Source organism: Balaenoptera physalus, assembly GCF_965194825.1.
Source record: "Balaenoptera physalus genome assembly, chromosome: 9".
Taxonomy (NCBI): Eukaryota; Metazoa; Chordata; class Mammalia; order Artiodactyla; family Balaenopteridae; genus Balaenoptera; species Balaenoptera physalus.
In genome coordinates, this window is record NC_138888.1 from 9,107,546 (window position 1) to 9,129,186 (window position 21,641).

A 21,641-nucleotide genomic window follows, 5' to 3' on the forward strand; every position below is an offset into this window, starting at 1 on the left:
GGTAATACCTCCTACAGCGGAGAGAAGTAACTTCTCCTTGGTCTCACAGAGCTGGCGAGGGGCAGAGCCAAGAACGATCAAGGGCTGTGCGGCTCCAGCATCCTTGCCTTTAGACACTGTTCTACGGCCTGCCCCTTATAGTAACAGATTCTCCATCAGTGTCTCGTGGTCACTTATCAAGATAGTAAAGCTCTCAAGATAGTAAAGCTCTCAGTTTCTGATTATATACGTTTCTCAGTCTTGCTAACAACATTCCCGCAATCAAAATGAGAAATAATCTCTAACCGGAACACATTACTTATACTTGGGTGTTGAGTTCTATCAAATGCATTTATTCAAAGGACCACATGTTTTTCCTCTTTTAATCTATTACTGCAGCAAACTACTTCCATGGATTTCCCAGTTTTATGCCATCCTTACATACCTAGAAGAAGCCCAACTTCGAGGTAAAGTATTGTCCTTTACACATACAGTTGAAGTTGATTATGTGTTTGGGATTTCCACATCTGTATTCACGAGTGAGGCAAACTTGTGATCTCATTTTTTATAACGTCTTTGTTTGAATTTATCAGGGTTAATGCTGACCTCTCAGAATGAGTTAGAGGGTAGTCCCTTTTCTTCCATGGCCAGGAAGAATTTGTATAAACTGGGCCGACCTGTTGCTTCAAAGTTTGGTGGAACATGCCTGTAAAACCATCTGGCTTTGCACTTTTTTGTCGGATGATTTTTAATCATTGCTTCAATTTATTTAATAGTGTTAGCAGCAGTCAAGCTTCTCTTTTTATTTCTTCTTGAGTCAGTTCTGTTAAAATATTTTTTTAGGAATTTGTCCAGTTCATGTAAGTTTTCAAAACTGTTGGCAAGTAGTTGTTAATAGTACTTACTATCCTTTTAAATATCACCTTTAGTGAGCTATAATTTACGTGCAATAAATAAAGTTCCCCTTGGCAGTCAATTCCCTGCCCTCACCCTTGGTCTGAGGCAACCAGTGACCTAACTTCTGTTAACTAGCTGCTTATTCTAGGAATTTCGCATGAATAGAACCACACAGTATGTTCACTTCTGTTTATGACTGCTTCTACTCAGTATAATAATTTTGAGAGTATTCTGATTTCTTGTGTGCATCAGTAGTTCATTCCTTTTTATAGATGAGTAATATTCCATGGCATAAATATACCACAATTTATTCATCTCCCCAAAGGGCTGGGCATTTGGGTTGTTTCCAGTATTTGCTTATTACAAAATTGCTATGAGTATTCACGTGCAAGACTTTTTGTAGGCACATGGTTTCATTTTTCTTGAGTAAATACCTAGGAATGCAATTAACTGTTGGGTCATATGGTAAATGTATGTTTAAATGCATAAGAAATTACCAAGCTTCTCCAAAGTGGCTAAACCATTTCACATTCCCATCAGCAATATACGTGAGTAGGTCCACACCTCACCAGCACTCGGTGTTGCCAGTCTTTTTTATTTTAGCTATTCTAGTAGGTGTGTAGTGGTAGGACACTGTGCTTTTAATTTGCATTTCCCCAATGACTAATATGCTGAGCATCATTTCATGTGCTTATTGATCATATGCACATCATCTTTTGGAACCTTTCTATTCACATCCCTTGCCATATGTATCTATTTGTATATCCGTTCACGTTCACCTATTCATTATATACGTAAATACACACACACATACACATATGTATACAGATATACAGAAGTTTTCAACCTTCTTATTGTGCTGGAAAAATTCTAGATACTATCTTTTATCAGAATATGTGCTGCAAATAATTTCTCCCATTCTGTGACTTGCCTTTTCATTTTCTTACGGATATCTTTGAAAAAGTAAGTTTTAAATTTTGATGAAGTCCAACATCAAGTTCTTTCTCTTACGTTTCATGCTTTTTGTATCCAATCCAAGAAATCTTTACCTAACCCAAGGTGGCAAACCCAAACTTTCCAGAAGAAGTACAGCTTTTACATTTATGTCTATGATTCATTTAATTTTTGCACAGGGTGTATGGTAAGAATCAAGGTTCTACTTTTTAAATTTTAAATGCAGATATTCAGTTGCTTCTGCACCATTTGTCAAAAAGACTATTCCTTGGATGTCAAATAGACTTATTGTGTTGATCATTTCCCAGTAGATACAAATTTTGTTGTACACCTGAAACCAGTACATGTCAATTATACCTCAATTAAAAAAAAAAAAAGATGATTCTTCCCCCACTGAATTACCTAGGCATCTTTTATTTACCTTTGACTACCTTGTAATCTCTACCTTATCTACAGTTATGCTCAACTTTTCATTCATAAAATTATTTTAGGTTTTATCTTTCTTCTCTTACTCAAGGCTTGCCAGCAGTTTGTCTACTTCATTAATTTTTTTCCAAAGAACAAATTTTTGAATTTGTTGATCTCCTCTATTGTATCATTTTTTCGCTATTGCATTAATTTCTACTTTTATTTAAATTATATTTTCTTTCTCCTTTTACTGGATTTACTCCGTTGTTCATTTGATCAGAGTTTTATTCCTTTCTAATATACATAAATTAAGGATATATATTCTCTTTTTAAAAAAAATTAACTAGTTTATTTATTTATTTATCTATCTATCTTCGGCTGCGTGGGGTCTTCGTTGCTGCGTGTGGGCTTTCTCTAGTTGCGGCGAGTGGGGGCTACTCTTTGTTGCGGTGCACGGGCTTCTCACTGAGGTGGCTTCTCTTGTTGCGGAGCACAGGCTCTAGGCACGTGGGCTTCAGTCGTTGTGGCGTGTGGACTCAGTAGTTGTGGCTCGCGGGCTCTAGAGCTCAGGCTCAGCAGTTGTGGTGCACGGGCTTAGTTGCTCTGCGGCATGTGGGATCTTCCCGGAGCAGGGCTCGACGCCGTGTCCCCTGCACTGGCAGGCGGATTCTTAACCACTGCGCCACCAGGGAAGACCCTAGGATATATATTTTCTTATATCACCACTTTAATCCTATCTCACAAGTTTTGATATGTAGAGATTCCGTTATCATTCAGATCTAAGATTTTATAAATGTCCATTAAATTAGTTCTTTAACCCATGAACTATTTAACAATGCATTTAAAAATGACCAAATATCCAAATATGCAGCAATTTCTTTTCTTTTTTTTTTTTTCTGGCCATGCTGCATGGCTTGTGGGATCTTAGTATCCTGACCAGGGACTGAACCTGGGCCCCGGCAGTGAAAGGGCCAAGTCCTAACCACTGGACCGCCAGGGAATTCCCACCAATTTCGTAAATTTATGTTTTTGTTATTAACTTCTAACCCATTCAGAAATCATGGTCCATAATCATGAGAGCTACCAATGGAAATCTGTTTAGGTTTTATGAATGCCCTAAAACACAGGCTGGCAAACTATGGCCAGTGGGCCAAATCTATTTGCCACCTATTTTTGTACAGTCCCCAAACTATGGTTTTAAATGGTTAGGAAAAAATTTCGAGGAGAATGCTATTTTGTTGTGAAATTATATAAAATTATATAAAATTCAAATTTTAGCATCCATAAATAAACTTTTTAACTTTATCAACAAGAAGTGTTCTGGTTTTCTTTTCTTCCTTGTTAGAACTTACGTAATATCCTCAATTGTGACTCCTAGTCCACAAAGCCTGAAATGTGTGCCATCTTGCCCCTTCACAGAAAAGGTCTGCGAAACCTCAGAACATGATCAACTTTTGTGAACATTCTGTGTGTGTCTGAGAAAAATGTATGTTCTCTACTTGGTGGATTCAATCACTACAAGTGTCCATTAGGTCAAGCTTGTTAACTGTGTTGCTCACATCTTCTATATCTTTGATTTTTTTTGTTGCTGAAACTTCTCGGTATATCAATGAATTTATCAGTTTTTACTTTCAGTTCTGTCAATTTCCTTCATATATTTTGATGCTATTATTAATAAGGGCATACATATTTAAAATATCATCTTGGTAAACTACAGCTTTTATCATTACGTGGTAGCACTCTATAAACAAAACATCACTTTCTATCTTCAAGTCTATTTTATCCGAAAGTAACAGTTGCTACTCCAGCTTTCTTTTTTCCTGGATATTTGCTCAATACATCTTTTTCACCTTTTTACTTTAAACTTGTATACGTCCTTAAGTTTTAGGTGTGGCTCCTAATAGCATATAGCTATGTTTTTAAAAACGTAATCTGTCAAGCATCATCTTGATCGGTGAAGTCAGTCCATTTACATTTATTCTAATTATTGTTATATTTGGTCCTGTTTCTCTCGCCTTAATTTACGTTTTCAGTTTGTACTACCTTTTAAATCTTTTCTAACTTAAAAAAATTGATTATCTATCATCTTCACTGTTGCTTATACTTGGAAATGTTCACCTTCATTGAAATTTGTAACATTACTGGACTTTTCACACTTCAGGTAGTAATAAAACAAATGAACAAACACCAAAAGGACATGAACTTCTTGCTGTTTTCCCAGCAGGGGTTATAGGTCATCAGTGGTCAGCACGTCCCCCTCATGACAACGGCATGGGTGTGTGAGACAGCTCCGCGACAGCTGGTCTGAAGGTACTGGAAAAAGCTGTTTGTTTCTCAACTTGGAATCTTGGTTTCTCTGACCTTATGTTTCAACTAGTTACGTTATCTAGTTTTTCTTAAGAACTTAAAAGATTTTTTTTTTTTTTTACAGACAACACATTAATTCTACAATGAAGTGTAAAAGTCCTTTCATTTTGCAAAGATAATGTTACTTATTTACATGGGTTTTAACTCATTTATCTTTGTGCTAAAGGAAAAACATCTTACTAGAGCGCGAAAACGTATAGCCAGTGACAAGATGCTTCTCCAAGGCACCACCCATCTTACAGTCACAAAAAATGGTAACAGAGGACGTTTACATGATCTAATTGCGTTTACTAAATTAGGTTAGCATAGAGCGATAAGACTATATCAAAATTGGAAAAAAAAAACCAGGGGAACTGAGTCCCTAGTGCTGTTAAGGAAACACGCAGAAAGCCCTCTGCTGTGGTCTATCCGATGCGGGGGGCCGTGGCACTCCTGCCCCACATTCAGGGCTCTCTCGACATGACTGACCAAAGCTGAGGTGCAGCCTGGACGGCCCGCCGCCCAAGACAGCCTTTCCCCAGACGGTCCGAGGCCTGTGCCTGGCACAGCTGGCCTGTGACCAATGCTATGAAATAATGCAGGCACTGTTCCAGACTCATTTTTGAAATAAAGGACTCATAATCATTTCCTGAAAGAAGGAGGGTTAAAGCTTCACTTGGCTTCTGCCAAATGTTTGATTACTTCATGACAATGAAAGGCACGCTATATAACAAAGATCACCTGTCACCTCTTCTAAAGAGTGTCACTTCAAGGATGCTCCTCCTCCAGGCACAGGACTGTCCCTCCTGCCCCCAGACGCCGCTCCCGGAGCACGGACCCTCCGCTCCCTCCACCAGTGAGTCATCCTCACCGGTGCCTGACGCTTCTCATACAAGACGCGACTCCAACACAACTAAAAGCAGCCAAATCTCCCCCAAATGCAAGCGCTTAACGATAACAATTGCTCAATGGATTCAGAGGTCTGTAGAATCAGAGTGGCAAACAGCAAAGCTGTATGAAGATCTGGATCAGATCACAAGATACAGTGATTACTCTGGTCGATCCTGAAAGGAACAGGCTTTTGGGAGATTCTAGGTGCTTCCAGATGGTCTATGGTCCATGTAAGCTCATTCACCTCCAGGTCTGAATTCATCTGTTCTTGTTTCTAACACACTTTTTTTCTGTGCCAAACTCTCAATGAAAAGAAAGGCTGAGGGTATATGGCGGTGGCAGAGGCCACACGGCTCTGATGTGGAGGTGACAGATGCCTCCCTCCTCAGAGAAGCTGCCGTCAGCAGGAGACAGTGTGGCAGCACCACCAGGCTGGGGGGGCCAGACTCACCAATGGCAGTGAAGCCTGAGGTCTCTGGATGTGCTATGAGTATATGCATTTCTGCTAAAGAGAAAACAGTTTATTGTCTGGGAACAAGACAGAGTTTCGGACTCAAACCTGGGTTCAAATTCTGGCTTTACAAACCATGAACTAACTTCCCTGGGTGAGTTACTCAACCTCCCTGACCTGGGTTTTTTCTTCCATTAACTGAGAGTAACAACATCTTCCCAACAGGGTTCCTGTGGCGGTGAGGGATGACACCTGGGAAAGGCCAGCACTGAGTGCCATTCCGAGGTCCTCCTCACTGTCCTTCTCCGAGTAACGCTCTGTAAGACCTCGTGCCAGCCAAGGTCTGAAGACACGTCTCACGTGATCACTGGGCCTTTCTAGGGAAAGGCTTCACACTCTGGTGGATGGGAGAACAACGGCACTTTAAAGACCCTCAAGGGCAAGTTCAGAAGAGTCTCCACTTCACAGAAAGCTGTGAAGAGTCGCTGCCTCAAGGCCTGAAGCTGGTCTTTGGTGATGACATTATGGCGACGACTTAAGGGCAGGTACGCCCTGTGGTCTGCGGCTATGGGTGCTGGCACCTCATAAGTGCTTCAGGCACCATCACAACTTGTGGGGACAACCATCACGTGCAGACAGTGTCACAGCATTTTCCACATTTAATCTTTTTTTTTTTTTGGGCTGTGCCACGCAGCTTGCAGGATCTCAGTTCCCTGACCAGGGACTGAACCCGAGCTACGGTAGCGAAAGCCTGGAATCCTAACCACTGGACTACCAGGGAACTCCCTTCCATATGTAATCTTCTGTAATCCTCCCAGTGATCCGTGGAGGCAGGTACCATTAAACTCCCTGTGTACAGATGAGGAAACTGAGGCACAGAAGTAAAATATCTCCTACTGAAGCGCTATGGACTGAGACGCTGACTCCAGAGCTCACGCTCTTGACCACAGCGGCCACCTTCTAGGTGACGTGAACTTCTTACGGGCATGGAGGTTTCCACATCTGTGGCTCAATTTCAAGGTTAGTTAGTAGTCACAGGGTAGGCGCCACCTCTTCCTTTTTCCATTCCCGGCGGAATATAGGAAACCGGTAAGGCCTTACCAGAGTCAGTCAAAATTATTACACCGACCCTACCAAATAAATAAACTCATACAAAAAAGTACGTTCTGTTTGCACCCAGAGGTAGGTTTGCCTTCTGTGATGACATCTTACAAAGTTCCTCAGCCTAACAGTAACTGCTAGTAAGAACTTCATTCCCTGCAATTTTATGTCACCTCACCGGTCTGCATCTTTCGAAGTTGGAGAGCTCATAGCTTATTTAAGCAACAGATGGGAGGAGAGAGGGTGAGAATTCATTTCCTTAGAAATGTATAGAAAGGCAGTCACAGGGGAACCACCCTGGAGAGTCAAACAAAGTAAGAAACCCCTTGTCAATAAAGGTTCCCGCAGCACTCGGGCCTGTCAAATCCTTGGCATGGGACCCGTGTCCTTAAACACACGAGACAGGAGCTCCACGCAGCCGTCCTCGCGGGGAGGGAGAGCCAGGGCCATACCATCAGCCACTAGAACCCACAAAGTGGTTTTTAAAATAGCACAGCTCGGCAGGGCGTCCCTGGAGCAACTGTTTTCCTCAGAGCAGCGACAAATTGGTACCAGAAAGGGAGAGCTGAGCGATGACAACAGGTGGCCCCGCTAATTGAAACCTGACCAAAGAGAGTGTTAAAAAACTCGGCTTGGGGAGGAGGCTGTGAGAACGGTCGTGTGGAGCTCCCCGTGAGGGAACTAGGAAGACGACAACACGGGAAAATACCTCTACAGGGCAGCAAAGAGGCGCTACGCCAGGAGCGCTTCGTCAAATCCGAATTTAACAGGTAATCACAACACTGAGTGGTGAGAAACGACTGCACAGGTTTAATTAAAGCTTAAGACCTGGAGCGTTCTCACAACAGCCGCAGAGCGGAAGAGAAGGAAGGACGGTCCTTCTCTCGCTCTAGTGATGTACTCAGCGGGAAGCACGAGAAGCAGGACCCTGGTTTCATTCATCTGCCCTCCGCCCTTCCCTGGAGGAGCCTCCTGCCCGCTCACCTGGGCCCCGCGGTCGTTGACCAGCTCCACAGACCACCGCCCTTCATATTGGATCCACACGAATATCCCGCCGTCCGCGTCGCACGTGGCCAGCTTCTGGTACGGCTCGTTCCACCTCACCAACACGACCTAGGAAACGACCAAGAAGACACTTACTGCAGGGAAGGAGCCCGTGGGCCGGGATCACGTCTACGAAGTTATCAGACCCAGAACTAACTAGAACGCACGGACAAAGGAAAGGACTCGGGGAGGATGGGGGGTGGGGAGTCCAGCAGAGAGGACACATGGCAGCGCCTCAGGGGACCAGGCCCACGTGACGTGGCCTCCTGACAAACAGCAGGCACCTGAGCAAACCACGAACCACAGCGCTGCAGTGCCCGTTGTCATGACCACAGAGGGGGCCCAGAGACCACCGTACCTGGCCCTGCCTCCACAGTGCCAGGCTCGCTCGCCTGAGGGCCCTGGGCGGCAGGGAAACGATTTCCTCGAAACCTACTGTGTACCTGAGTCAGGGCACTATTTGCTTGGTACAGATGGAAGAAAGGGTGGGGCCTATTTAATCTCATTTTCTCCCAAAGTGAAATTTTCTGAACCTTTGCCAGGCTATATTATTTCCAAGTAGTTCAGCATCTAAGCATGCCAATTTGGAAAAAATACACAGTTGAAATATCTAAGCTGTTCAGGATTTATCACAGAGGAAATAGGAAGAAATTATAAGCTTCAAAACAGATGAGTATGAGAACTTAATTTTTAAATCTGAAAAATCCTGAACGTGGACAATCATTTTCATCTTTCTCAACTACCACTCGTTCACGTAAAAGGTGGCCGCTGGTAGGTGGTCTGTGGGGTCAGCCCTCACAGAGCCCAGTAAAACCTGTAAGGGCACAGGGCTATGAAGTGGTCCCAGGTGGCACAAAACCAGCACCGGGCTCCCCACGGGGAATGCTTCCGGAGGTCACCTGGCCCGCCCGCGCTGGTGACCGTGATCGTTTCCTTCGTCCAGCTCGTACGCATCAGATCCATGCTGCGCGCTGCAGCGTGACCAACACGGAGGTGGAGAAGATGCGGCCTGCCCTCGGCAAGCGCAAAGTCCAGCTGGGAGGCAGACAGCCATGGATATGTGGACACATACTGATGTATGTCAGTCAAATGAGGACTGTTACTAACCAGCAAGAGCACACCTGCTACTCGTAAGATGCGAATCCCGTCTCCTCCCAGGACCTCGTGCCTAATAAGCTAACAACCCTCGTGAACATGTGGCACCGGTGCATATGGTCTCCAAGTTCCACTTATATTCTGAAATACTGACTGCGAGCAGCTGAGGCCAAGGACTGATGGTCACGGACCTCCAAAAAGCACAGATCCCTCCTCACGTCCATCTGCGTCCAAACCACAGACCAACACAGAAGCCCTGTCCCTTCTCAAAGTTGTACCATGGGCACCAGAGAGCTAGGAGAGGCCCCCCAGCCTTGGTCCACCACACTTGGTGGTATCAGCATTTGTTGCAAGATGCACACTAAAATCCTCAAATTGTCCAAGAGGAAATTACTACCCACTTAAAATGTAAGGATATTGCAGCTCTTTTTTAAAACTGTGCATCAAGAGCTGAAAGGCTGCAATCTTTTGAGACCTGGCAGTTGTCGGCCAAATCTAAGCTAGTCAATGGCCCGCCTGCAAGACGGATGCAAGTTCCACAGATGTGGACACTGCCAGCTGCCGGCGGCCCCATCCAGCTTTTGACCCTCCACGGGGACTGCCTGTCCCGCTCTGGTCACTGCTCTGCAGGTGCCGCGCTCACACCACCTGCTATAACCACAGGTTTACATGCACCCTCCTCCCCCTGAGCTGGGCCACCGGAGGAAAAGGGCAGAGGCATGCTCACCTCCAAACACCGACACACAGGAATGCTGAGCATATCATGCCAAACAGCCACACATAAGTTACGATTCTCATTCAGTTATGCTTTGAAAACTACTTCAAGGCGGTTACTTTCGACTCCCAAAGGCATTTTAACAAGAGCCAATACTGACAGACCGCCTATTACAAACTGTTAGGTTGTGAGGATAGAAAGTTAGGAAATCTTTGTCCCTGCGGAGTTCAGTTCACTAAATAGACATAATATCCTGCTCTACATGCAAGTACAGAGTTGTGAACATACACAGGAGGGGGCCTCAAAACAGGCGGATCGGAGGGCAACAAATCCAGATTCATTTTTTTTAAGTCTAGCTTTAAAAATTCTGTGTTTAAATAACTGATCTAATTTTAAAAAATAGTAAAACCAACACAATAAAAGTCTTTAAACGCACTGCACTGAATGTGTCATAAAATTTAGAATTTCCAAGTAGCCAATAAAAGCCAACTTCATAAACTTCTTTCAGACCCAACAACAATTGGCCTGAGCAGTGCTGCCCACAATGTGCTGCAATTTGGTCCCTAAAGACACCCTGCATCGCCTAAGCCCACAATCACTAATGCACTTCAGGATGGCTACAAGAGGGCGGAATATGACAAATAAGAACATTTATTTCCTAAGTTAAATACAGTGAACATTCATCTACTATGACCTTCCTTATAAAATAACATTTGATGACAAGGCGTCACATTTCAGAGAACAGAGGTTAGTCACATTTTCTATACTTTTGCCTTTTTCCTTTAACAACCATCACCACACATGATTGCATATTTAGTTATTATCAGTAACAAAACCTCTCTTCTTCATGAAGACAGGCTGCAAGTCGCAGCATGATACAAACACAAAAGAGCAGAGGCAAAAAAATATTTTAAAGTTATTTCTAACGTTAAAAATTTCTTGGTCTTATGACAACACAGTAGTAGTTGTTGGAGAAACAAAGAGTTCACAGACTCAATGTCATCTTTTCGTAATTCTTGATCAGTTGAGATGCAGCAGTAAACAGAAATGCAGTCCCCATACACACACTTCTTTGCTGTGAGTATAACCGGTATAACTGAATATAGGTGGGTTGCTCCCCTAAATTAGAGAGAGAAATCTTTCCAGTGATCCTTGGTTTAAAAATAAAGTTAAACTGCGATGTTGTTTCCCTGGATTAGTTTTCTCATTTCCGCTCTCGTCTGCGATTCGGAGCTGCCCGTCTTATCTCCCGGCAGCTCATTTCCTGTTCTACGAATCCCTCCAGTCTGCTTGGCAATGTCAGGACATACCAGAGTGTTGAGGAATTACCAAGCAGGGGCCAGCTGGGTTCTCAGTTGCCCAGATGACGTGGCAGGGTGCTAAGCAGCTGCCCAGGCATTGTAAGGCAGAGCTTTCCTTCCCTTTTAAAGGAAAACGGGGCTCCTGTTTGCTTTGGGCACAAAAGAACTTCAGCATTTAACATGTTAGCTGAAGTATGTGTTCCTCTACAGACAGAGGCTAAACCAAGTTTTGACCCAGGTCTTTGATTATTCCCCCAAAATGCCAGCCTGTCACCCTCTCCAATGTAAGATTTCTATCATTTTATAGCTATTCTTATCAATAAATACTTATTGAGTACATTTAACGGTAGAGAAATCTATACTAAAAATACAGTGCAGGTCTGCTGAAGGCCTATTTGGGCTGTACTCTAATGCCCTCAATAAGTCACTTCACCTCCTACTTCTAGAACTATTTTTAGGCAGAACAAAACTCTAGTGCCAGTTAATCCAAGGCACCAGTTCATCCAAGAATGTTCATCGTTTGAGGCAGGATCGCTTCAAATGGTGTTGGTAGATATAATTTCTATTTTATAGATATATACAGGAAACCACCTCAGTGAACAACCAGTATCACCAATGTTCAGAAATATTTCCCTCAACCCTAAAAGAATGTAATTTGGATATATGCTAAACACAAAGAGCTCAAGTTATAAATCCCTGTAAGTGATTATTACCACTCAGTTCTTCTTATTCTGTAATTTATTGTGAAACAGCACTAACTTCACTTGTACAAGAAAAACAAAATGAGTGCCAAGTGAATTTTAGATACATTTAGTTGTTCTTTTAACAAAGAACCAAAAGCACCCTGAAACAGAGGCTGGAAGAAATTCAATGTGAACAACGGCTTCATGCCCACCAGCATGATGGTCCCGTGAGGTCCAGAGCTCAGCCCCGGCCGCACCGCTCACCAGCTGCATGGCCTCGGGCACCCTGTTGACCCGCTTGGGTCCCTTTTGCTCATCTGCAACGGGGATAACAGCAGCAATCCTTCTAGAGCTATTGTGAAAACTATGATGAGAAAGGACCTTAGAGCAGCACCAGGCACACAGCAATGTCCCCCTACCCAATTCTGGTGCACGCATTCATGCCCTGCACCCCATCTCTGGTTCTCACCAGCCTGACGATTTCTTTGCATCTGTATTCCTGAAGCCCGGTACGACGCCAGGCACACAGTAGCACTCCACAAATCTTTCTAAATTAAAATATTCCTGAAGGACGATTAACCATATTTCTTTAGAATTTTATACTGTTCTCTTTCAACACTAAGATGTTGAAACTAGTCCAAGTGAGATTTGGGGCGGGGCGGGGGGCCGTCAACAGTTGTACTGAGATGAAACTGACATGCCATACAACCCATTTAAAAAGTAAAACTCAATGGTTTTTGTATCATTTATAGAGCTGTGCAATCATCACAGTAAATTTTAGAACATCTTCATCAGCCTCCAATACTCCCTTCAGCCCTAAACAATCACTGATCTTCTGTCTGTTCATATTTGCCTATTCTGTACATTGCATATAAATGCAATCATACAATATGTGGCCTTTTGTGCCTGGCTTCTTTCACTCAGCATAATGTTTTCAAGGTTTATCCATGTTGGAGCATGTGTCAGTACTTACTTCCTTTATATGGTCAAATAATATTCCACTGTATGGATATACCACATTTTGTTTATCCATTCAGTTGATAAATATCTGGGTTGTTTCCATCTTTTGGCTACTATGAATAATACTGCTTTGAACATTTGTGGATCAGTTTTTATTTTCTTTGGTATATGCCTAGGAGTGGAGTTGCTGAGTCAAATGATAATTCTACGTTTAACTTTTTGAGGAACTGCCAGATTGTCTTCCAAAGTGGCTGCTCCAATTTACATTCCCAGCAACGATGTATGAGGTTCCAGTTTCTTCACATTCTCTCCAACACCTGCTATTATGTCTTTTTGATTATAGCCATCCTAGTGGGTGTGAAGTGGTTTTGATTTGCATTTCCCTGATGGCTAACGGTTTTGAGCATCTTTCCAAGTGCTTACTGGGCATTTGTTTACCTTTTTTGAAGAAATGTCTATTCAGATCCTGTGCCCCTTTTTAATTGGGTTATTTGTCTTTTTTATTTGTGAGTTGCAAGAGTTTCTCTTCCTAAGCCTTTTGAAACACTCTGTTTGAGGGAAACTTTAGCTTTTATTTCTACATAATCTATTTCTCTCATTTACATGTTCACAGATCCAGTCTTCATTCATTCAATTCAATTTGCTGATAAGAACTCCATGAAGGAAATGGTTCAGGGACAATAAAGGAATTCAGAAAACATGGGTCTATGGTTTTCTAAGCCCTAGGCCAGGGACCAAGGTGCCGCTACGTGGTTCTAAACCGGAATCTGAATTTGTCTGGGGGTGACTTTCGCAGTCCTGGCTCCCCAAGACGCTTCTCAGGAAACTCACAGCTACACATTCCTTCCTGATGTTTTCCAAACCTTCCTGTTGGAAAATAATACATCTTCTTTCTGGGGAGAGTTTATATTATCAGGCAGGACTGAGTTAGGAGAAAAAGAACTCTATCAAGTCTCCTGATATGAATGCAAAATTACCGTCCCTAGCCTTCTCATCTACTAGGTGGCAGCGAGAGTCTTCCACTAAAGCAATATATAAAATGCTTTGAATGGCTTCATCCAAAAGTACAGTCTGTAGGAAACCCAACTGTCAGTACCTTCATCTCCTGGCCATTTTCTTATTTGTGTATATCTCAAAACCAGTGCAGTTAATACTCCCTGTGACTCCCACTTCCATCCTTCTCTGTTCCATCTCAGTTGCCATCTCCCAAGCAGTATTTTACTGGAAAGTATGTTCAGTCACAAACACTGTTCCCCGAGGTTACAGAGCACCGTACCAGGGCAAAGCATGTGTTCTCCATCGTCACCTCCCACTTATTCTCGCACAAATACTCTTGGCATAGACAACGGTTACTGGCTTTAGCCAACTGAGAGCTGAGACGACCACGCGGTCTCACAGATGAGGATGCGGGTCGCCAGCACGAGGTCACGCAGAACGCTCAAGGTAGGTCAGGCTCCAGGCCAGAGCCTCAGTCTCCTCGCTCCGGTCCAGGGCACTTGTCCCCACAACCAAACTGGCCTGCGGCCATCAATCCCTCCGCACCACCGAGGCGCTGCTCGTGGGACACACACAGATGGAGCAGACGCCCTGCCCTCAAGGAGCGCCTGGGGGAGCTCGGAGAAGCCGCCTCACGCCTTCTTTCTTACTTCTGCTGTCAGACTTCTGCGATGCAGAAATATTCTGAAAAACAGCTGTACCAACAAACTAATTCTGACAGAAGAAAACAAAAATCATATACTAAGGAGAAATAAACTAAAACATTAGCGGTGGTGAAGTAAAGGGATTTTCATCAGAATTTTTCTGCGTTTTCTGATTTTCCCACAATGAACGTATTTCCAGCTTCACCTATTTCTTTAGCAAGGAACTGGAACACTTTCTTTTCGCAATAATAATAATAATCAAGAGTCTGAAAATCATTTTCACATACATTAGCTTATTTTATCTTCATAGATATCTTAGGAGGAGGTATTACCATTATTCTAACCTCCCATTTCACAGATTTAAAAAGTGGAGCTGAGAGAAGGTACAAATATTTCCATAGCCTTTTTTTAAAAAACTTAAAAAAGAGTTTTCACAATATTTATGGCAGACATAACAGTTTAAAGAAAACTTCACCTGAAGTATTGTCCTCATTCAGCTTAGGAAAATATCACCAGGATGATCGGAAGGCCCCGTGTGCTCCTCCCACACCTCAGCCCTCCCTCTTCTGAGGAAAAAAACACTTCCTGGGCATTTCATGTTTTTAACTCACATGCATTTTTATACCCACGTATGCATCCTCACTTCAGTATTTCGTGTTTCTTTAAAAATTTTAAATATTACAGAAAAAACTAAACAGACACCCAAGAAGAGCAACCAGGATATAACCTTCCATGCACCTGCCATCCAGCTTCAACGTGACCAGCCTTCCTGCACGTTGTCAAGCTCTGAAACCTCTGTGTATTCTTCAGCTCGGCATCAGGCTGTGAAATCCATCCTCGCTGACAAGCGTGGCTCCAAGCCGTCCACGCTCACCGCTTCATCGCGGTCACCGCGACGACACCACGGTTTGTTAGCTCATCCCCTCGCCGACAAACGCTCAGGCCGCCTTCCCTCTCTGTCCCGCTTTCGTTACGCTAGCGCGGCTGCTCGTGACCACGCTGCCACGGGCCCCGTGAACCGGAGCGGGGCTCCCGGGTCCGCACTGGGAACAGCCGGACCGGAGGCAGGCGCAGCTCCGCCTTCACCAGGCGGTGCCAGGTCCCCTTCCAGAGCGAGCCGACAGCGCACGCCCCGGCAGCAGCCCAACTGTGCCTTCGACCCTAGCGCACTCGACCCCGCCAGACTGCAAAATGTTTTCCAACCTGACACGTGTACAATTATTTCAGATTTTGCTTCTGAATGCTTCCTTACCTCCACAGACTTTCACATTCTATTCTATTCGAGACGTCCCAGTTCCACGCTCTGAGGAGACAGACCAAGGCTCTGCCTTCTCTCTCCCCGCCGGCCCTCCACTGTGCTTCAGGACAACGGTTTCTCAGCTCCCGGCTGTGCGTCAACCAGCTGGGCCTCCCTTCACGGCTTCCTCCAGCAAGAAATCAGAGTCGTCTTACGAACGCGACAGGCGTCTCTAGGCACCCGCCACACAGCCACCGCCAGGCCCACCAAGGGCGAGCAGCGCAGGAGCTACAGCCGTGCCCCTGAGGAGCCGGGCTGCGGGCGGAGGAAGGGGCCAGGCTGGGAAGGCGGTGGGCTCTGGCGGCCGAAAGACCCGACCAGCTCGGCACACGCCACAGCGTTCCGGAGGTCCTCCCCTCCATTCCTCCGGGCCGACGTGCTGTGGCTCGAAAGTGAGTATCCCGCAGGGCCGGCGAGCCTGGCGCGCTCCCCAATGGGAGGCCGAAGGCGACAGAGCCGAAAAGGGGGCCCAGGGCCACTCCACGTGGATCTCGAGTTAAGCCTTGAAGCTGGGGCAGGATTTCCTTCAACGCGCCGTTCAAACGTCACTTCCTCTGTGGCAATGTTGCCACCTCTCGTGGGCAGAACTGCGTCCTCTGTGTCCCCAGCCCCCGGCCCGGCCTGCCGCTCCCGCCTCCCAGCTTCCCCCAGCTCTGCCCGCGGCCTCCCCATCCCGCGGTGGACAGGCTCCAGGCTCCAGGAGGGAGGTCTGTGCCCGGAAGAGGAAGAATGGCAGCTGACACTCACTAAGGCACTTGCCTCACCCCTCGGTAAGTCTTCTCTACCGGCGTCTTCGGTGATGGTCCCTGAAAGCAGAGCCTGGGACGGGGACCCGCGCACTGCCTTTCCCTGTGGTTCCTCCCAGGACAAAGGCAGTGAGCGAGGCAGGACAGGTCTGGGGTGTAAGGGAAGGACATGTGTCGCTGGAGACCGGCTTCCTCAGCCTGACCCACAGGGAGCCCTGGTGTGTGGCTCCGGCACAGCTGGCCCCGCTCTGAGGCAGGCGTGGCCTCCAGTGCCACCCCGGGCATTGGTCATGGGCTGCTGGCCGCTTGGCGGGAACGGGGACGGGGGAGTGGGGCAGGGGACCAGCTGGCAGCTGGAAGCCTCAGGGGCCAACACGCACCGCGGTCGGGGGACGGTGCACACACAGCGGCCTCCAGTACTCCTCAGCCTCCCCTTTGCCAGCTCTTCCGCTTCCATCCTCCGAGAGGCGCAGAGCTCCAGGCTCAGTCCTGACCCTGCCCTCTTCAGTCTACTCCGACTGCCTAGTCTTCTGATCTAGTCTCAGCTTTAAATCCATGGTTTAACCATCTAAGCACGATGACTTCCAAGTTCTTGTCTTCAATCCCTTACTCTATATCATGTCCGACATCTCTACTTGGATGCCAGACAGGCCTGGCAAACTCGGCACATCCCTAACAGGTCTCTTCCCTCCCGGTGCTCTTCACCCACGTGAATGACACCATCTGTCAACAGCAGGAACACGGACAGCAAAGCAGACTTCCCTCCCTGCCTCTCAGGGCCATCAGCTGGGTGGGGGGCCCGTCTGGGCAGAGACACGGTGCTGCCCCCCTGGCAAGGGCAAGGCTTCCTGCAGTGTGGGTGGTGTCCTCTCTGTGGCTGTTAAGTAACAAAGGATGAAAACCTCGGCCAGTGCAGAAGAGATTACTCTCTGCTTGATCTTCACCACCCAGTTCTATGTTTTAACTGTGGTGCTAGCTCCAACATGTTTCTTTAGATATGACCTTAATGCTCATGAAAAACAATCCCCTGCCTAACTAGAAACTAGAGGAGAAACTCAAAGAAAGGAACTGAGAATGTGTTTGAAGACAATGGTGCACTATACAAATATCAGCTCCTGGGGTTATTGCCAAATGGTAAACAACTCTTTAAATTTCTAAGAGACTTTAAATTTTAGAATAGTCTTAGATTTACAGAAAAATTGCACAGATAGTACAGAGGTCCCATATATGTCCCATACCTAGTTTCCCCTATTATTAAGATCTTACATTTGTATGGTATATTGCCACAAATAATAAATCAATATGGATATATTATTATTGACCAAAGCCCATGCTTTATTCAAATTTCCTTAATTTTAATGTAGTGTCCTTTGTCTGTTCCAGGACCCCATTTCGAGTACCACATTTAGTCATCACGTTTCCTTAGGCTCCTCTTGACTACAACTCAAGAAAGTCTCTCAAACAAACGTTCCTTGTTTTCGGTGACTTTGACAACTTTGAGGAGAACTCGTAGGTATCCTCCAGTTAGGATGTGTGTGATGTCTTCCTCATGATAGGCTGGAGTTATGAGTGTGGGGGGACGACCACAGAGGTGAAATGCCGTCAGTGGTACACACTCTCAACATGACCTATCGCTGTTGAAGTTAAGTCGGTCACCTGCTTAAGTAGTCTCCGTTCAGTTTCTCACTGTGAACTGACTCTGCTTTCCCCCTTTCCTCACCTGGACTCTTGGGAAGGAAGCGACCATGGGCAGAGCCCACACTTCAGGACCGGTGACCTATGCTCCACCTCCTTGAGGGAGGAGTATCTACATAAATTATTTACAACCCTTCTGCTCAGGAGATTTGCCGTTTCTCCATTAATTTTACCGGTATGGACACTAATAAAATTAACGGATGTCTACTCTGCATTCCGGGTTATAATCCAATACCACTTCGTGTATTTTGCTGCTCAGGTTGTTCCTGCTTCGGCCACTGGGGGCAGTTTCAGTTGGTCCCTCCGTCCCTCTGACACACCCCTGACACTGTACGTGTTTAGTTTTGTTTTCTGAGTGCCACCTTTTTTTCTGACACCACGAGATGCTCCAGACTCATGTGTGTATTTCCTGCTCCAGTCCTTGAATGAGACATTTCTCCATGGAACCCTGGTTCCTTTTATTGGAAGATGGTACTAGAAACTAAGGTCTGAGTCTAGATCCAAGAAACCAAGATCTAGGTGTGCTCATTGCTACTTGGGCAGGTAAACGGCTTTTGACATTAAAAAAATCAACAAATTACAAGATGAGCCTGGGACATCTTAGTATCCCACAAGGCAAAACATAGATATCAAAAGACCTCTAGACCCAACTGGAAAGGGCCCCCAGTCACCAAGGACGGAACAATTTGAGCATCAAAAAGTGCAAGGCGCTGAGACAAGTACCTTAAAATCCATGTATGCTAAAATCCACGAGGTCACGACAATCCTAAAAAAATAAAATCCTCACCGGTAACTTTTAGAAAATGGTATAGAACCTTCTGCTCTGAAAACAGGCACACAAAGGGAAAAAAACCAAAACCCACATTTATCCTGCCATTATTTACAAACACTACCCTATAACAAACAGTTGATGAGGCAAAGTTTTTCTTGGTGTAAGTATTCCAGTTAATAAATAAAGAAGGAATGACAAAATTAGGATATCATTTTGCAACCACTAACGGAACAATGGCTGCAGGTGAAAGGCTGATGGGACTGCAGTATGAATGGATCTAAATGACAATCCCTAACTAACTCACCAATGTAAACATCACAAAAAGGCAGACAATCATGTATTACATACCTCCTGATGGAAGTGCATGATGCCATCCGTGAAGCAATTCCAAAACAATACCCACCCCCACCACCCCCCACCCCCCAAAAAAATCAAACTTGAAGTCTCTAGACCTTAACAACTAGTTTACAAGAAATACAGAAGACAGAAAAACAGACTAAAGAACATCCTGGGGATGTAATTAGGAAAATCCACTTTTCCTACAGAATTTCTCATGGTCTGGGTTTTCCTAAAGCAAGGAAAATAATAAAGAGATGAGGAACCTATAGATTTAAAGGGCATATCAACCTAATGCGATTCATGTAACGGACCTTGTTTGGACCTGACTCTTAGAACTCAAAAAAAAAAAACTCTATTTTTTCTAAAAGGTAAAAGATTTCATAGACCTTTCACCAAAGAAGATATATAGATGACAAATAAGCATATGAAAAGATGCTCAACATCATTTGTCATTAATAAGTGCTAACTAGGAGCACAGTGAGGCAACCCTACTGCTGAGGCGTCAGAATGACTCAAATTAACTTCTGAGGATACTTATTAGCACTGTGTTCAAGTCCCAGCTTTTTTTAACTGATCCTTGTACTCCTCCGAAAGAAACAAAGGAAATATATTACCTGTTCCCCTGCTGTAAATTTCGTAAGTGTTAAGTCAGGTCCAACAGTGTCTTTCAATAGAAAGGCTAAAGGGACTTGGGCTTTATCCTGTTGGTAATGAAAAGCCACTTAAGGCTGTTGTTCTTTTTAACATAGGTATACTTTACACAGGTATCAGATCACTGTGATACACATTATGCACAGAGTATTAAGAGCATTCTTTTTCAAGCTTAAAGTTATATTTTAGTTAGAACCCATTAAATCATAAGATAATGTGCCAGGCAGTGTATCTCAAAGAAGGACATGAAAACATATCAGATTTGGGGGCATGGTTTGTGGGGCTGGAATATGTGGAATTTGAAAAAGCATATTAAGCATACTTAAAGCATACTAAGTATAAGTGCTTTGATTTACTTTTTAAAAACTTGTTATTAAAGTATACTACACATTCTTTAATTGATTTTCAGTCATTTCTTTTGCAATTTCAAACAACATTAAAGGAGGATGTAAGATTTTATCACTGGCTATCATATAGAACTAATCATTTCTTGTAAAACATGATTCACACACATACACAAAAAGCTCAAAACCGGTGTCACATGCACCAAATTCAATGGAAACACTGTATTACTATTTCCTTTTATGCATTTTTATCTCTTCCCCCCAAAACCGTGACTGTGAAACAACCCCACTGTATGGGTATTAATTCCCATACTTTGGAATTAATTTCTCAATAAGTAATATGCTTCTGGTTGGCAAGGGAGAAGAAGAGTGTGTGAAAAAATGGACTCAGTGCTTGATTTTAAAAAGGAAAGGGAAAGGAAAAGAAAGAAAAAGGCCGCACATCCACTATTTTCACAGTGGGAAGAGCACATCTTTGTGTTGTTCAGCCTTCCAGTCTGGTGCGCCTGACTGGAAGCAAACAGAGAACTCAGGTGCCAACAGCTGTAAATAAAGCAGATTACCTGAAGTACCAAAAGAGTAGAATCAGGCAGCAACAAATTAGAAAATAAAATATTCTGAATAAAAAGCATTAATCAGCAAAGGTCATTCATTTCTTAAAGTCATTATTGTCTATTAGCAAATGATACTTTTTCCCCTTGGATTTAGATCTGATTCTAATGTGGAGGTAGCAGGGATCCCAGCTAAAACCAAGGTCTTCACATGGACCGCACTAGAGGTATGCAGTGTTAATTTAAGCCAACAAATACGTTAGCTTCCACAATATAACTCATACATTTTATTTATTCTTGAATTTCTTAAAATCTCTTCCCGGTCTCTAAAATAAAAACAGAAAAGCATAAACTGAATTGTCAACCCACCACATTCATGGGGTTTAGACTTCCAAGAAAGCATCATCTATCCTTTTTTTATCATCATAACTTGTTATCTAAGCCCCTGCTAAATCAAATTTATAATTCGAAATGTTCCATTCTAAAACAAGGGAGTTAACCTCCTGTATCTGTAAGGAAATGGACAGACTACAAAAACATCTGATTCTCCAAAGGGCCTGGTACCTGGAGCAGGCATTATCATCTTCACTTTATAGAAAAGGAAACTGAGGTTCAGGGAGGTTCACTTGCCCAAAGTACCCAACTGGCAAGAGGCAGAGCAGGGGCCGGCAACCAGGTACTTCCATTCCTAGTCCAGTGTGTTTTCCTGCTTATCAATACAAAGTGAAGTAAGGCAGAATCACTTCATGATCCTATTTGGGCAGGGTGTGGGGCGGGGGGA

At 44.4% G+C, this 21,641-nt stretch overlaps 1 protein-coding gene across 5 annotated transcripts in view; it reads right to left on the minus strand.

The window, feature by feature from the left end:
• The window catches only part of TULP4 (TUB like protein 4), a 236,609-nt gene that overhangs the window by 67,307 nt on the left and 147,661 nt on the right, over nucleotides 1-21,641 (minus strand). For all 5 annotated transcript variants that reach the window (XM_082475536.1, XM_082475533.1, XM_082475537.1 and 2 more), the window contains one exon: nucleotides 8,012-8,140. Coding sequence is in view for 4 of the 5 variants with exons in the window: in XM_082475533.1 (XP_082331659.1) it covers nucleotides 8,012-8,140 (129 nt within the window). In the remaining variant the exon portion in view is untranslated. The remainder of the gene's footprint in view (nucleotides 1-8,011; nucleotides 8,141-21,641) is intronic.